Source organism: Phoxinus phoxinus (assembly GCF_949152265.1).
Source record: "Phoxinus phoxinus genome assembly, chromosome: 20".
Lineage (NCBI taxonomy): Eukaryota > Metazoa > Chordata > Actinopteri > Cypriniformes > Leuciscidae > Phoxinus > Phoxinus phoxinus.
In genome coordinates this window covers 18624416-18643432 of record NC_136895.1, presented here as the reverse complement: position 1 = coordinate 18643432, position 19017 = coordinate 18624416, and the positions used below count along the sequence as shown (strand labels likewise).

Sequence of the window (19017 nt, the reverse complement as noted above, 5' to 3'; positions counted from 1 at the left end):
AAACAAACTAATAAATAAATACAAAAAACAACACACATAAAAGTAAAAACCACATCAAACAAAACCAAAAACTAATCAAAACTAAAAAAACAAAGCACAAATAAATCATGCAAAAGGCAAAACATAAGAAAAAAGTAAACCTAACAAAAAGACAAACCAAAACTAAAACACAACATCAAACAAAATAAAAAACAAACCAAAAAAAAAATCAAACAAATAGTGAAACAAAACAAATAAAGATCAAAACCAAACATAAAACAGGCAAAAACCAAAACAAACCAAAACAAGGCAAAAATAAATCGAACAAAAAGTGAAACAAAACAAATAGACCAAAACCCAGCAAAAAAGTCAAAAGAAAACAAAAAAGAGACAAAAAAGACAAAAAAGAAGAAACAAAACAACAAATAGAAAAATACCAAAACCATCAAATGTTAGCTTTAAACCAGAAATGTTTTGAACCGAGGCAAATAAATCAGCATAACACTGTTTATTTATCTAAAAATGGAATAGAAGGTCATAACACTGAATCCTTTTGCTGTCTATTTGTATTACACAATAATCATTTTTACCCTTCGTGATGCATTCACCATCAATCTCCTTAAAGTTTCGGTCACAAGTGCACTTGTACGCGCCCTTCGTGTTGGTGCAATACTGCGAGCAGGTTCCAAACTGCAGACACTCGTTCACCTCTGAGGAGAGAAAGAGAGAGGAACGCATCCATCCATCAGCTTCTCCCACACGCTCTCCAGTGACATTTTTAACAATGCTGCAGGGATGTCACTCTGTTTGGGATTTGGCTATCTGCGTTCAGTGCCTGCTGATTTCTGGAGTTCTTGTTATTCTCAGTGAGTTGACCCTGAAGCGACCGCTGACATACCTCCAACAGTTTAACGCCAGCGCTGGAACTGAATACAAAGAGACTTTCGCATTGTGGGGTTTGTATAAAAGACGAGTAGCTACTGGGGATGAGCTAGGGGCAACTATATGGACACTTAAGCATTGTGTCTTTACAAAATACCAAACGGCATTTATTTGAAAGGAAAATTGTACCAGCACATTTTTTCAAGTAGTGCATTAGTTTATAACCAATAAAACAATGGATGTTAACACCTGTAAGGCTTTCATTGTATGATTTATTATATAACAAATTAAGGGTTTTAACTTGTTTAAAACCCAAGTGCAAAATCCACTACACTTCAAATCTTTGAACCTTAAGGGATACTTCACCTCAGTAAAGATGAATGTGTATTTAAAATGGGTCATTTATGTAGTAGAAATGTGAAATTATTTTTGAATTTGGAGCCTTCTAGACTGAGAAAAGCCAGAAAATGTATATGTGGCTCATGTGGATGAAAGACAACAACTCCCAGAATGCACTTGCTTCACTGCCCTATGAGGCCACGCCTATTGGTAAGAGCGCAGTTAAACAACAAGGCTAGGCTACTAGTGAGTCTCCGTGATGAGTCTACCCGGGATTTCGAGACCACCCAAACATTCTGTGAGTGAGATCCCACCCTCTATGGGCGGGTTGAAAACATGTGGATCTAGCGCCTTCTACTGGCAGTAGTTTTTAGCCTCTGGCCCAAAAATCCTCAGATGACGCAAAATTAACTTTAAAAGTTACAACTTTAAAAGGGAGTTGTAAATGACTTTAAAAGGGAGTTGTAAATGTTGATGTACCTTCTTCTCTTTGATCAATAACAGCGGTTCTAAAACATGTCAAGCCAAGAACCATTTATTTTATTTTTGCTTTTTAGAAAAAAAAGAAAAAACATAATAACGTTTAGTAAGGTCTAAAGTAGAACTACATAAACTAATTTTCAAATCTTATCATTTCTGGAAATCATATTTTTTTGTGGCAATACTCATGTGTATATATATATATACACACATCTGAAATTAGAACTAAAAGTGTATTTTTAAAATAATTAGACTTATATTCAATATTACTAATTTATATAATTAATACAAATTAACTATAAAATAGCTATATATATATATATATATATATATATAGTTATTTAAATTATATATATATATATATATATATATATATATATATATATATACACACACACATATACATAAGTTTACAATATTTAAATAAAATGAATAAATAAAGAGATTAATTAATAATAACATTTATTTTTATTATTATTTCAATATAAACATTACTAATAAATATTATTTGTTGTGTCCCACTGGTGCCACAGTTTAAAACCCTTGAATAAAACAGTTTAAATAACGTGGGTTCTGAATGAATGACGACAATAAATCCTAATATTCAGAGACATGAAATTGTCTTGTTGGTTTTTTTGTACAAATTCTCTACCTTCACATTGCTTGGTCTTCTGGTTCCTCTGAAAGCCGTCTTTGCATTGGCAGATGGAAGGTGTTTTGGTATGGTTGCAGAAAGCGTCGTCTCCACACAAGTCCGGCCGTCCTCGACATGCACCATCTACGGAATCTGTGACCCACAAGGGACAAAATGAGACACACTGGAATGGTTTTACGCCACAAACTGAGAAGCGCAGATGCAGAAAATGCGATGGATGAAGGATTATGGAAGGAAGTACACTTACATGCCTTGCAGTCGCGCTCATCCGAACCGCCATCTTCACAATCGTCGAAGAAGTTGCACTGCAGCTCGGCCGGGATGCAGCGGTGATTGGCACAGGAGAATTCGGATTTTCCGCACGGCCTCGGCCTTTTGACCACAAACACTAGAGAAAAGAAAGAAAGAGAGATCGTTTAGAGAAGGAAATAGATGGAAACAGAGGAAGTGAAGTAGCCTACTCACCACAGTCGTCTTCATCAGAATTGTCGCCGCAGTCATTCGCCCCGTTGCAGATTTGTTCAGTCCGCAGACACACTCTGTCATTCCTACAGCGGAACGGCCTGTTTGGGGGACATGGCAACTTTTCTGCGGGGCCACACACACACACACACGCACACACAGATACACACAAAAAGAGTAATCATAACCTCGTTTTCCTCAGAGAAGTGATCTGCTTTTTTTGTGGCTTGTGCCATTTCAAATGTTGACGAAGTGTTTGAAAAGTGGTCCAAAAAAGCAATTTTTCTGACATTTTACTGTCAGTTCTAAAGGAAAAACATTTTCAGCAAACAAAAAAAAATTTTGTTTACTACAGTTCAGGAGTACAGTTTAAGGTTTAATGTGAGTTCAGGATGGTCCAAGCATCCGATATTGATTTTCTGCTCAGTTTCTTTTGTGAGTTCTACCATTTTATTTTACGATTCAAGGGTACATCAAGTACACACTTATGAGAAACATTCTAACCTGACTTGCACACCAAAGTAAAAAAAAAAATATATATATATTTAAATATACCCCCCCCCCCCCACACACACACACACACATTTATTTATTTAAGCGGACAAAACATAAATGTAAGATATAAATATTTTGTTAAAATAAATAAATAAATTTTTAATGACTGAATAAATTAATGAACGAACAACCAGAGCAAAACAAGCAAAAAATAAAAAAATATAAATCAAATAAAACTAAATCATAAAGTAAGCAAAACTAAATAAGTTAATAAATCAAAACAAAACACAAAAAATTAACCATACAAAATGAAAAGAAAACACTAAACAAAACCAAACTGAACAATAAACCAAAACACACATGCACAAAAAACAAACATCAAACCACATTAAACAAACCAAAATAAATAAGTAAATAAATCAAAACACAAATGCAAAATAAAATAAAAACAATCAAAACCAAACTGAACAATAAGCCAAAACATACACACACACAAATAAAAAACTAAACAAACGTCTTTTACGTGAATTCAGTGAGAAATGAATCATACCAAGCGAAATATTCACAGACATACCACACATGAGTGAATCTTCATCAGAGTTGTCGCCGCAGTCATCCTCACCATCACAGAGCCAGACCAGCAGCTTACACAGCGTGTTGTTGCAAACAAACTCGTCTGAGCGGCAAGCCGACGACCCTGCAAACAAAAGGCTTTGACTTGAGGTAGTGGACATATTTTAACACTACAATGAGTTGAACAAATCGACAGTATACAAATTATGTTGCGTATTGGTTTTTGCAATTCTATCAGCAAACACTATTTTTCATGCTATGTTCATTTTATATAAGATATATAATAATTATCACTTCAAAGAACAGATATTTGTGCCCAGATACACTGCTTTCAAAAAAAGTAACGGGACACTAATTTGCACCCTATTCAGGGAAAGTTGATCTATTTATATGACTTGGGAAAGCAGTTGAACTGTTTCTTATCAGCAACCTTGCACATTCCCTCACAAGTACAATCTTAGAGCATTTTGATGGTTTTAAAATACATATGAATTGAATCTACAATTAAATATTTAAATGAATGGGTTCACATGTAATTTTTACAAGCTGAATTTACACCAAGAAATTCATTTGGTTTGTATCGCGAGCAGTTTGTGCATTCATATAGATTTCTATAAGATGCCTAACCATTCAATCTTTTTGTAAAGCAAACATCTAAAAGCATTTTTTTATTTTTTATAAATAAACCCCAGCTGGCATTGAGACGCTTTTAATCATCAGCAGCTGAAAAGGCACTTTGACTTCCCTTTCCAACAAGCGACAAAACATTCTATAAACCCTGATGATGAAATTGATGGAGCCCATTTAGTTCCTCAGGTACAGTGAAGCACAAGCATTATGGAGACTGTCAGAGCAAAAGCATCAGCCTGGGAAAAGAAGAATGATTGTGTCCTATAAAATGACCTGAGACCAGTTTTTGTGGTGTTTAAAGACCTAAGTTTGGATGTCAGCTCAGAGAGTATGTTTTATACAAGCTTAAAGAGCCTGCCAGACTAACAGCGTTGCTTTTTTTGAAAATACATCCTGCTTTTCTCACCCTGATCCCTCTTTCTTTGTCATCAGCTCTGAGCCAGGGAGGTTTCTAGTAGGTGTTTGACAGAAATGGACATTAATATCAGAGTTTCTCTGAATAAAACACGGCGCCCCGACACTGGACCAAAGCAGGACGCAAGGGTGCAAATGCAAGTCTCACAAACGAGTGCACTTAAAGCTAAATTTAAATTGGAAGTGCACATAAAAACTTGAATGATGGGGAAAAAAAGCTAAATCATGGAGAATTTATATATATATACTATATATATATATATATAAAAATATATATATATATCAAAATTCTATTTCGGCTAAATAAACAAAGATTAATAACAATTGTAAAAATAAAACAAATTACTAAAGAAATAAATTGGAGAAAATATAATAAAACTGTCCTTTATTTCATCATTGTCCTTGTCTCATTTTATGCCCTGCAAAGAAAATAATCATATTATAGATGGATAGATAGATGAACAATGAAAAGACTAAAAGACTTTCGCAAAAAAACTAGACCAATAAACTAATACATAAATGAAATATTAAAGCCACACCGCGGAACTTTTGCGGGCGCTAGACCTGTAACTTTCACGTCTAGCGCCCCTAGAGGCCACAAGCGCCGCAGCACTGTCGCAAAAGTCTAGAAGACATCCACTTAATAAATGGACGGCCGTAAAGCGATACGTTCTCCAGGTCACATGACTTGTCCAACGACGGTCCGTCTTCTCCAAACTTACATTAATAGTGTCAAACGCTGTATATTGGCCTGAGGAATCATTTAAAATAACTCGTATGCGTCAACTCTTAGGTCACAAAGTCCGCGGTGTGGCTTTGATAAATATTTTATACAAAAATCTTTTATTTATTCTTTTATTTCATCCTTCTCATTTTATGTCCTTCACAACTTCGTCATATAATATATATATTTTTTGCAAAGTTTTGTTTTATTTAATTGTGTATGAAATAAGTAGGGCAGAGACCAAATGAATGGAAAAACAAAACCAAAACCCACTGTTAGTGAATGTATGTTTATTTAATGCTTAATTAAGTTTCATTTAATCTAATTTAAGTAATTAAATCATTCATTAAGTTCAACAGGGAGCAAGAGAAAAACAGAGGATCTTTCCAGATCTACTCGAAAAGCAAACCTCAGAAAAGATCAAGGGCAGAAGTCAATACACATCCATTGATTCAGGGCCGTCTGAAAGCAACACAAACTAGAAAGAGATATCTCATGAAATTTCATAGAACCACAAAGATGTTTAGGAGGCAAATAAATAAACAAAGCGTTTAGAAGCAGGACTTTATCTTTGATGCAAACACTTCTAAAGAGCCGCAGGTGCACGACGGCTGGCGTTGTCTTCACAACAATATCAACAACCGCAATTTTTCAAAACACTGAAATTAGGCCTTTCATGTACTCGCTTGTCAGATATCAAGTGGCAACACGGAACCTTTCATCCTCGCCAATTTTCACAAATATTGGGGAAATGACTTCTCTCGTGAGGCTGGGGATTTTATTCTTCCCGCGCTGTGCCGCGCACGGCTCGGCTGATCCACCGTAATGTATTCTTGAGATGAGGGACTTCGTAAATCCCTCAAGTGTGTCATGGGTTGAAACTGATATGTAAAGGCATTGGCATAAATACGTCAGTCAGTCACACGTCTGTCACTGTGGCTTGTTCGGCTGAATGGGGATTTACGGCTGATGTTACAGTTACATTTAGTTTACTTACTATTTATGCAATACATGGCAGCCGCAGACACGTAATGCATACAAAAACACATACTGTAGGTCTGTAGTAAAAATGAGACATCAGAAATGAACACTTAGCATTTTTATTTCATTTTATTTGTTTTGTAAATGGTAATCACTTTATTTACGGATGTCACGGTGAATGATTGAGTAAATTAATTTATTCCTTAGGTTTCATTTGTACCAATTTATTGGTATGCTTATATGTGGTACTCCATCAAATGTGCGTTCATAAAGTTACCAATGGAATAAGGATACAGAAAAAAACTTTAGTTATAGCTGTGTACATCAATCAATCAATCAATCAATCAATCAATCAATCAATCAATCAATCAATCAATCAATCGGTTTTTTGTATTTAATTGTTTTACACTATTTATTCAAATAAGAAAAGATGTAAATTCATTATTAGTACACAAAAATAATTTGCAAATAATAATTATTATAAATAGTGATATTTGTTCTTTTTAATAATTTTACATAAATTATACTATTTACTGAAATAAAAATAACTGTATATACAAACATTTGAAATTAAATTATTTGTTCATTTATAAAAATATAATGATTTTTTTATTGTGTTATATAAATGTATATGTATTTATTAAATAATTAACTAGCTGAAAGGTTAGTTACAACTGAACACTAAACACAATTTGAAAAAGTATTATTATTACCATAAATATTTATATTTATTATTTTATTTTATACCATTTATTTTAATTTATTGAACAATCAGCTAATTGATGATACATGATGATGCAGATGATTTGTATCATTATAAATACTTATATTTATCATTTTAATTGTATTATAACAACTATTTTTAATAAATGATTTACTAGCTGAAAGTTTAGTTATAACTGTGCAATAATTTATTTTTGAAAAATTATTATTAAAATAATTAATAATAATAATCATCAGCTTCCACACAATTCATTTAAGTTTGTACAACAAGACTAAAACAAGTCCATTCACACAAATAATATTTGTTGTAGTGGAAACTTAACTGAAGCAAATAAATAAATAAATAACTTCATGTTATATACTAGCTAATAACATGTTAAAGGGGTGGTTGATTGCGATTTCACTTTTTTCATTTTAAATAGTGTGTAATGTTGCCGTTGGTGCATGAACAGTATCTGCAAAGTTGCTGCGCTGAAAGTTCAACATAAGCAGAGATAGCGTCTTTTAAAAATCAGGAAGTTTAATGCCTACAAAAACGGCTCGAATGGGACTACAACGAGATACTTCCCGGGTTTTATACGTAGCTAACCCATACATTTACATCAACCCTCCCTCCGGAATATGCAAAAAATGGGGCGTGGCCATATTTCTGCGGCGTTGTGGAAGAGGAAGAATTATAGTGGAGAGCTGTAGCCATGCCGTCTAAAGTGTGTTATTTTCACCCAGCTGTCATGTCTTCGGTGTTCGGGCTTCCTATGGACGCTGTAGTTCGTCAACAATGGCTACAATTTCTGTTTTATTATGTTCCTGAAAAGTAATCGTAGCTCTCTGTGCTGCGCATTTTACGGAAGACAGCTTCCAGAATCTCCACGAATTCAATGCCGGATTAAACAAGAAACTGTTTCTAAAACATGAAGCAGTTCCAACTTTAAACCCAGAGGCAGTCGTTGTTGGGCCACAACCTGTAAGTAAGACTTAATAATTTTAACTTTGCATGTATAATTTCAGACGTAACGTAATGTTTTAGTTTTATCAGGGACGTAAACAAATGCCAGCGCTCGCGTTATAGCCACTTAATTATGCTATTTCGTGTCTATGACAAACGCGTACAAACATTTTGAACCTGCAATTTGTAGTTATGTACAAATTTTGTAAATGTATTTATACTTTATGAAGTAATTTTTCGATTTGATGAAGTACGTAAACCAATGCCAAAGCTGTTTGTTTATAGTAGCCAGTTAGTTTGATGCTATTTTGTGTGTAAGACAAATGTGTATAAAGTTTTAAAATAAATAAATAAATGTAATCGCAACAGCAAACTTCAGCTGCGGTGTTACTCAATCATTTATTCAGTTATATTAAATGTTTAATCAGGAGAAACCCGTATCTCAAAAGCTAACAAGTTTCAGCAGTGGCATTTTCAAGTAACAGCGTATCGAAATTATTATATAATAATTGTAGAATAGAATAATAATAATAAAAAAAATGTACCATTCAGAAACGTTTTGTAACAGCCGTGTTTGGGGAGGTTCTGCTTGACTCTCTTCATTGCCGCTTTCTGGGTCTGATTCTGGCTCAAACTGTACGGCAGTATAGAAACCATTATTTACATTTGACCGGAGCACATGCAACTTTCGCCCGTAAAGGTGATGGGCGTGAAGTTTCCGGACAACGTGCACTACGCACTTTAGCCAATTACAACGCACCGGCCTAACTAACCAATCTGAGCCCATTGCCTGTTTCTGAGGGAGTGGTTTCATAGAATCAGGAAGTCAACCGGTCGTTCAAATGACAGAGGAGAAATCAGCTTACAATAAAGGTGAAATTTATGAAAAATAAGGCTTAAAAAAAAAAAAAAAAAACGAAGACATGTTATATTGCACCCCATAAATACAATCATGCAAAGAAAAAAAGCAGTAAACCACCCCTTTAAATATCACTTACTGAACATTATAAAACTACTAAGTTTTTCCCTTCACTCAAAAATACATAAAATAGCACTTAAGTTCAGCATTTACAGTCTTGATCCCGTGCAAAGCATCCTGGGAGCAGTAAATGCAGCGCGCAGTATCAGATTTAGGAGTGTTACCCTGGTCACAGTTGTCCTCGTCACTTTGATCCAGGCAGTCGAAGACCCTGTCGCACCTCCAGCGAGCGGGAACACAGTGTGCTCGATTACGACACAGGAACTCGTCCTCCTTACACTCCAGAATGCAGTCCACCTGCTCACACACACACTTTTCTCAAAGGCACAGCTCGACTATTTCAATAACTCAACTGAATGATTGGCTGAATTAAAAGTCGCGTCCTCTTTAGCAATGAACTTTGATCTTTTCCTACAGCTGAAATTGCTTTTTATATATAATGCATTGAAGAAATGCGGCCATGGCTCTCTAGGGGCCTCTGAAAAAGAGGTCTGTTTTAATGGTCCTTATTAGGACAGGCAAACTCCGTTGAACTGTTGACACTGCATTATGAGTAAGGGTGTAATTAAACCAAAGTCCCTCGAGAAAAGAGACCGTAGTCTTGAGGAAGCAGCCTGGAACCACCAAGAAACAACGGAGCAATGCTGTGCAACGTTGCATCATGGGATACTTCATCTAAAAATAAGCCTTTTGTCATCATTTGGATTAATATCAAGCTACTTTTTGGTTCTTTTTTAGAACTTAATAGAACTAAACCAAGCCATACAAGTTTGGAACTTTGAGGATTTTATTTAATTTGTATTATTATTAATAATATTATTTATTGTTATGTTTATTATAATCATTTGTTTATATATATATATTATAATTATTATATAATTAAATATAATAATTCTAATAAATATAATTATTATAATTACTATTATGTAGAAAATAATTAACTAATGTAAAGGTTAACTATAACTGTTATTATTAAAATTATATATAATTTATAATTATTACAATTCATTATTTTATATAGATTATTATAATTATGTCATATAATATAGTAAATAATTAAATATACAATTATAATAAATATCATTATTATTATTATGTAGAAATTAATTAACTAACTTTAAGATTGATTATAACTGTCTACAATGAAAAATTATTATTATGGTAAATAATATAAATGTAAATGTATAATTCATCGTTTGATATAGATTATATTCATGTAGAAAATAATTAACTTACTTGATTAAGATTATTTGTAACTGTGTACAGTCAAAAACGTTTTCAAAATATATTATTATTATTATTATTAATAATAATAATTAACAATGATTATTTTTAATTGTATTATATTAATAACATTTATTCACTAATTAACTGAAATGTTAGTTTTTTAACTGGGTGGCAACAAAATTAAAATGAAAAATGTATTCAATTAATTTAAGTTTGTAAAACGAAGACCAAAACAAAAAAGTTTTTAGGACCCCATTGACTTCATTGTATTGACCAACACCGCTGAACCAGTCTGTGAAGATTCTGTGCATGTCAGGTGTGGTACTGACCTCATCAGATCCGTCCGAACAGTCGTTTTGTCCATCACAGCGTTGGCTAGCCGACACGCAGCCCCCTCCAACGCAAACATACTCGTTCTGACCACATGACGTAGGCCGAGCTACAGAGAAACACAAAAAAAGACTCATATTCAAACCACAAAACATCTTCCATCAAAGAATCCTCTCAAATCCATGCTATCTATAATAAGACATGTCAATCTACATGTCCTGGGACAATACGTTCCTTGAAAGCTTCTGTATCGCACACGTGACTCTCTTCTGTAGAACGCCATAGTCTCTGAAATGAGCTGAGCTGCAGATTCGGTCAGTAAGAGGTTGTGAGAGATTTCTGGCTGCACTTTTTGAAGTGTTTTCAGCCGCATTAATATTAATCGGAGGGTAAAATTCCCCTGCCTTGCCTTGAGTCGCAGGGAAAGAGCAAAAAAAGGGGAGAGAGTGTGAGAGCTTTCTGAATGCATCTCCAGTGGTCCTTACGATCAGAATAATTCACTGTGCGGTTGCAGGCGTGGATGTACTCGGGTACCCTGTGCACAGCACATAGAGCTGAAATATTCAAGACGAGGGCCAAGAAAGAGTGGAGGGAGACCTCAACTTAAAAAATAAAAAAACACTTCAAGTCTCTTGGGGTTAAAATAACAGATGAAGTTGAGTTTTGGAAAATGCATAATTCTGAGTTCTTGAGTATTCTTGACTTCTTTAGCTTTAGATGGAAGTTTTATAACAAATTAATGAATACACACGCACGCACGCACACACACAATGGTGTAATGGTGGGGTAACATTACAAGTAACGCGCAACAAAATATTTGAGTTACTTTTTCAAATAAATAACACAAGTTACTTATTCATTTCACTTTTGGTGTCAAAGTGCTTTTACATTTGCCAAAAATATAACTTTTTTTGTTATTAAAAACAAGCAAGCTCAGCCCAGGTGAGAAAATTTAGCAAAAGTAACACAACTTAACATATACATATACATATACATATATATATATATATGTATATATATAAATATATATATATATATATATATATATATATATGTATATATATAAATATATATATATATATATATATATATATATATACAGAAGTCAACATTTGAGGTGGATCAAAACCTTTCATCAAAGTTATACATGAATTTTGAACAATACCCTTTCTTGTCTTAGAACAACTTTGATGAACATTTTTGATCCACTTCAAATGTTGACTACTGTATATATAGCTCAAGATGTCTGGAGGCTGTGCTTCTGTCTTAAATAGATCTCATTTTGACTTGAAAGCTCTGGGGAGGAGCGTAACTGGCTATTGATACCATAGAGGATGTGAATATTAAAAATCCATCTTGAGTAAGTGGATTTGCCATCTGTTCCTCAAGAAGACATGAAAAGGGAGATGAGAGGAAGATATTTTGCCTTTTATTTTTGCAGTGAAAGGGGGTACAGGTACTGTAGATGTTCTGGTTCCACTTAAAAAAAAAACATACATACTTCTTTCTAGCAACCTCTTATATAAAAAAAAATAAACTGGGCCAGGGTATTAGCAGGTGTATGGTACTTGCACTAAGTGTACTTAAGCAGCAGTTTTAGACTCAAAGGACCGACGACGAGGGAGGAACAAGCCGTTCCCTGTGACGAAAATCCTAGCGTGACATTTAAATGCGGTTCGGTAACAGCGGATGACAAAAGTGGGGTCATTTTGCTGTTAGTTTTAAGCGGCAGAGGCTTAGCGGTTATAAATGAAGGCAGCGTCACAGGGTTTGAGGTCGTGCAGAGATTTCCAGTCTCTATTGTGTAGTTGGAGGCCTGTGATTCCCTTTGGATGAAAGATGTCCTCTCGGTGACATGTGATTATAGGAGCTGTCTCGGACCAGCTTTGATGGGCTCTGGATCCGTTTGCATTATTTAAAGAGCGTGTGAAAGCAGCTAACCTGTCATGGCGGTGTTGGCAGGGCTGCAGTTGGCCTCGTCCTCCCCGGTTTTGCAGTCTTCCTGTCCATCACAGAGCCATTTGACTGAGATACAGAGATGATTCAGGCACTGGAACTGATCCTCTGAGCAGTGGCTCTCACAGCCTCTCTGAAAACACATGTGCAGGATGTCAGCACTTTAACAAGAATGAGATTGACCGTGTGTGTTAATGGTGTGATTGACGAATGTGGTTCTTGAAACCTCGTCAGAGTTATCGGTGCAGTCGAAGTCGCATCGGAAACGTGAGGAGATGCACTCTCCGTTGGCGCAGATGAAATTTTTCGAGTTACATGTTACTGGCTCTAAAAAGAGAAAGAGAGAAAGACATAAATGGATTTAGAATTTGGACTTCTTTCACTATTGGAAACCCGGTGTGGGCTGTGCAAGCTGAATAAGCATTTGGCAGCAGTAAAACAAACAAACACATGGCTAACAGTTTTTTTCTGTTGTTATGAACAGAAAGACACATCCAGACTTCCTTTGGTGAGATTTGGCAGGAAGCCTAAGAAATGCTAGAGAGAATGTGAAAATGAGATAGAGAGAGAGAAAGTTAAAGCAAATTAAAAACTAGACAGACCGAATTGGCAAACAAACAACAAACAGAAAAGGAAGACAGACATCAAAAGGAGGAAAAGGAGACAAAGAAGGGAATAAAAACAAACAAATAAAAGGAAGACAGACAGATAAAATGAATAAAAGACAGAAATAAATGACTAAAGAAAAACAGACATACAGAACAAATAAATGAGGAAAAGAAGCGAACAAATAAATGACAGAAAACAAAAGGACACAAAGGAAATAAACAAAAAACTAAATAAAATAAAACTAATGAAATATTAAAGATCAAAAGACAGAATAAGAAAACAAATTACAGATGAAAACAACATTTTTGGAAAGAAAGGTCAAGTACAAGAAAGACAGACAGATCAAATGAGAGAACGACTGAAATAACGAAAGACAAAGAATGAGTAACAACACAGAACAAACATGAAAATAAATGAAACTGGAAGAGGTGAAAATGAAGGTGAATAGGTCAAAAAGAAAATGAACAAACAAAAGATATAAAAAGTAGTAAAGACAAACAAATAAAAAAACTAAAGATACACAGAACAAACAAACAAATGAAAAGTGAAACATGCAAAAAAGTAAGAAACAAGCAAATGAAAGAACAAAAAACAGACAGAATGAACAAATGAAAGATTCGTAGAAGAAAGAAAGATGAAAGATAGTCAGAATGAACAAATGAAAGATACAAAAATGAAAAACAAACAAATTAAATAAGTACAGAAAGACAGAATGAACAAATGAAATATACAAAAAAGGAAGAAACAAATAAACAACTGAAAGAACAAAAAAACTGACAAAAGAAAGAAAGAAAGAATAGGGAGCACAAATCTCCTTGATCACAGTAAGTGAGTGCTGCTGTGTCACTCCTCTAACTCTATTATCAGTGTCTCTGCATCCGGCACAGAAGATCTGTCCTGACATCACCACTCCACGACCCAATCAGAGCCTTTATATCCTCCCACTGATGTTTCTGTGCGAGGCTCCCAAGGTGAATCCAACGGAGGAAAAGAAATACAGCCTCCCATTCAGCAAGTGAGCAAATACACCAGGCTGAACACACACACACACACACACTTCAGAGCGGAAATTCATCTCTAGATTAGTAGGTGACAATATTTGAGTCCTATTTTCTATCTCATCCATGTAAAAATAGACATTGTTGTACATAAATAGACACTTTCAGGAGTCTAACAAACACTCTCCAGTAGCCAGTGTTCATTAAGATTGTTAAAATGCTGCATGCTGATAGTGCATGAATACATAACATGTTTGTATTAGCGTCTGTTGTGATGTATCAGTGAGGGATCTGAGAGCTTGCTTTTAATTGAAAGAGATGGAGAGACTGATAGTGAAAGGATGAGAGAGAGGAAAAATGAAGTAGGGAGACTGAGAAGAGCACGAACTGAATTTAATTGCACAAGAACGCACAGCTCATAAAATCTAAACGTCTGACGTGACAGCTGGGAAACCTTCAAGACATTGTTGATATTTAGTAAATAATGCTGAGACAACAGTTGCTTTAAACTGACATTGATTTGTTACGAGTTCTATGTGTACCCTCTAAAGTTTTAAACAAACACCAACTAGTAGGTCTAAGCACAAGGACAAAGGAGGGAAGTGGAAAAGAAGGACAAAATAGGATAAAAAAGGAAAAGGAAAAGGAAAAGAGAAGGACAGGAGGAAGAATAGGAAAGAGAATGAAAGGAAAAGTTAAGGATAAAATTAAAATGCAAAGTAAAGGAAAATGAAGTAAAGGAAAAACAGAGAGGAAAGGGAAGGAACAAGGAAGAAAATTAAACCAAACAAAAGGAAAAACAGGGGAAAGGAAAAGGGGAAGAATCACAATCAAAGAAACAGACAGACTGGCATGAAAAGACAGACAGAACTGGCAAACGAACAACAGACAGAAAAGAAAAACTAAAAAATTTAATTAAAAAGAAAGACTAAAAATGAACAGACAAATGAGAAAAATATTAGAGATATTACACAGATGACAAACAAACAAACAAAAGACAGATAAAGAAGAAAGGAAAAACAAAGAACAAACAAGTGAATAAATGAACGAACAAAAGAAAGATAGACCAACAGAATGAATAAAATACAGAAATAAAGGAAGAACATGTATGAATTAGCTATGAATTAAACAAAACAAAAACACACAGAACAAACAAATAAGCAAACAAATGAATGGAAGAAAAAAAACACGAACAAAGAGTGAGGCAAACAAATTAAAGATACAGACAGACAGGCAAAATGAATGAATGGAAAAAGAAAAAAGGAGGATACAAATGAATAAATGAAACAATGAAAGATAGACATAGTAAATGAAGTACAGACAAAGAAAGAAAGAAAGAAAGAAAGAAAGAAAGAAAGAAAGAAAGAAAGAAAGAAAGAAAGAAAGAAAGAAAGAAAAACAGGAAGAACAGGAAAAAGCAAGGAAAAGAAAGGGAAGCAAAGGTAAAAGAAATGTAAAGTAAAGGGAGTAATGGAAAAACAGATGGGAAACAGAAGGGGAAGAGAATAATTTGACGGAAAAGGAAGAGGAAAGAGAATAGAGATTGGAAAAGAAATGGATAGGAAAATGGAAGAACATGTAAAATAAAAGTAAAACTAAAAAGAAAGGAAATGTAAAGTAAAATGCAGTAAAGGAAAACCAGATTGGAAAAGGAAGGGGAAAAGGACGAACACTAGGAAGAGGAAGGGGAATGGGAAGAGAAAGGGAAAATGGAATAAAATGGAAAGTAAAAAAAAAAAGGAAAAGGAAGTAAAGGTAAAACACTGGGGAAAGAATAGAGGAAGAGCAGCACCAGGAAGTTAAGCTGGAACAGCAAGGGAAAAGGAAAGGGAAGCAGTATCAATGAGGTGGCAATCATGCTCACGTTTTCTTCTTCAAGAACGAGTGCGACTTACATCCTCAAATTCTGAAGAAATTATGGCGGAGTCTGTAATCTAGTAAATGAACGGTCAGAGCTCACGCCACAACACAGAGAAAAAACAAACCGCAGCGATGGCAGACATACATCGCTGTTTATCACGGGAGCCGATGCCGGGAGCAACAGGACCGCAGCCATTATAAACAAATCGCAGATCAGGGTGAGAGATCGATTCTGCCATTCAGTGGGACACTTCCTCCACTAACTGTCAATCAACGTCACAGAGCTGACAGAAATACACAGCTGCACTCCAGCGGACGCTAGTTAGCAACATACCAAGAGGACAAGAAAAAGACCTGTCTGCATTTCAGGAAAATTGATATAATCACCACCTCGGCTTCCTCAGCAATCAACAGACAATCTCATTCTCGCGCTGTGTTTGAAAGTGTGAAGCAAGAGGCTTGAGACGCAGATGAAGTGTGATGAGATCCACTGGGCTTCGGGAGCTCTTTGACTAGTGGAGAACTTGTTCTGTGTCTACATAATGACCCACACATCAGGGAACTGGATAGGGAGTAAACATGGAGATTTGAAACAACACACACACACACACACACACACACACACACAGTTTGAGACTCATGTACTAAATAAAACGATGGCTCACACACTGCCACACTCAGACGCATCAGCCTAGCTTATAAGTCTCTCTCTGAAGACACATCTATGTGCCACACACTGCGGAGCGTGATATGAATCCAATTTTGTTGTTTTCAGAAACCCTGCTGTGTAGTACAGTGTGTCTAGTTGCCTAGTGTGATAAGAGGAATATGTGAAAGCTGCATGTATTTAAATGTCGAAGCACTCAGATGTCAAAGACGACAAGCAGACAGTAGCATGATCACGGCATTAAACTGAACTGTAGTAAACATAACAGCACAGCGAAACTAAACTAAATAACAAAACCGCACAATGAAACTAAACTAAATAACAAAACCGCACAATGAAACTAAACTAAACAAATGAGCAGAGTGAAACAACTAACCTAAATGACAAAAAAACAGCACAATTAAACTAAATCTAAACACAATACTAAACTAAACTAAACATCTAAACAACACACAACCAAACAGAACAACGAAGCAAATCTAAACTACAGCGAACAATGAAACAAAATAACACAAGACAATGCAACTAAATTAAGCGAAAAAACTCAAAACACCAACTAAAATAACAACAGCGCAATGCAATTCACTAAACAGCACAAATAAACTTAACACTGCATAACAAAACAAAACTAAACGACAAAACAGTGTAACTAAACAAAGCACAACACAAAGCACAAACCAAAACAAAGAAACTAAACTATAAAACGAAACAAAACAACGAAACTATAAAACAAAACCACAAAACTAAATAAGACAACAATTCAACAAAACAATGAAACTAAACTAAGCAATACACATCACGGCACAATTACACTTAGCAAAACACACCAGCAAAACAAAATTCAAACAAATAAAACAAAACGCATTTGGATTTTCATTCAACAATTTGTATGAACTCCACCAAACTTGTGTTGCTTTCTTTAGTTTTCCTAATGCTTTTGAAGTTATAGAGCGCATCATCTGCAGAGGAAGTGTTTGTTCAACTATTCACTGCATAAGTGTGTACAAGTTAAATGAGAAGCACGTACTGCAGTTCTCCTCGTCTGAATTGTCGCTGCAGTCGCTCTGGCCGTCACACCTCCAGTGGTCCGGTATACAGTTGTTGTCCTTGCAGCGAAATTCATGCGGCCCGCACGTCTTCTCATCTGCATACACAAACAAACAAAGAGTCCATTTGAATTTCCTCCTCAATATTATTTTGTAAAATAAATAGGGATCCTGAACTAGCTTAGATAATCTAAACTATAACATGTTTTACTTAAAAAAAAGATTCCCCCCCCACAATATTCAGACTGTAAAAACTTAAATTTAATTAATTTCCATTTAAATTATTTCATAGAAAATTATGCTTTGTGTGATGGGTTTCATCTTATCACAATTGGTATATTCATATTTTATTAGTAAATGTTTACTAACGTTTAATGTTTTTCCGGCAATCTGCCAGTTTTTTACCGTAAATTGAACACTTTTTTTCCCCCCTCCCAGGATCTCACGAGTCTAAATCAAAAGCACAATGGTGTAAATCACATCTTCCTTTTTCTAAAGTGATCAACATGCTAATCCGAGCTCGTTTGAGGACAGGAAATCAGGAATGCAATTTCCCCTCATCTGAATGTCGGCGACGACTAATCCAACTATCTTGAGAGATGATGAGAACATAATGCATGATTAATTGACAATCACAATGCTGTGTTTGAGTGCTAATTCCCCGACTTAAAATGACATTAAGAGAATTTTAATTTGACAAGAACACGGCTGGAATATTAAGATTGGTCCCCAATATAGCTTTAGGGCTCAAATCACCTTCAGATGGGAAAAAAGAGAGAGAGTTCAAAGCTCATTATAACTAAACAGAGAATGATTATACCAATGTATGTTTTTAAACTCAATTTTATATGTTTGAAAGAAGAAAAAGATTCTTCGATTAAATAGAAATGTGGAAAAAACAACCACATATTTACATGATTTTTCCTAGCTTGTTTGTTTCAAGTTCAAACAACTTTCAGGAAATTACAATATACTCTTTAACACAAACACAGTGGGTGTATTGAATGAATTCATTGTTTTAACGGATTGGTGTTAGTCTGTATGCGTTCAGCGTGCTACAGC

The 19017-nt window shown here is 35.0% G+C and overlaps 1 protein-coding gene across 1 annotated transcript in view; it reads right to left on the bottom strand.

Annotated features, from left to right (window-relative positions):
* Positions 1-19017, bottom strand: part of lrp1ba (low density lipoprotein receptor-related protein 1Ba) — a 237947-nt gene that overhangs the window by 21453 nt on the left and 197477 nt on the right. The window contains exons 67-76 of the mRNA XM_079593787.1: positions 17937-18053; positions 13002-13102; positions 12761-12908; positions 10819-10928; positions 9427-9559; positions 3867-3989; positions 2801-2923; positions 2583-2723; positions 2333-2467; positions 570-689 (exon numbers count right to left, since the gene is read on the bottom strand). Coding sequence (XP_079449913.1) covers positions 570-689; positions 2333-2467; positions 2583-2723; positions 2801-2923; positions 3867-3989; positions 9427-9559; positions 10819-10928; positions 12761-12908; positions 13002-13102; positions 17937-18053 — 1251 coding nt within the window. The remainder of the gene's footprint in view (positions 1-569; positions 690-2332; positions 2468-2582; positions 2724-2800; positions 2924-3866; positions 3990-9426; positions 9560-10818; positions 10929-12760; positions 12909-13001; positions 13103-17936; positions 18054-19017) is intronic.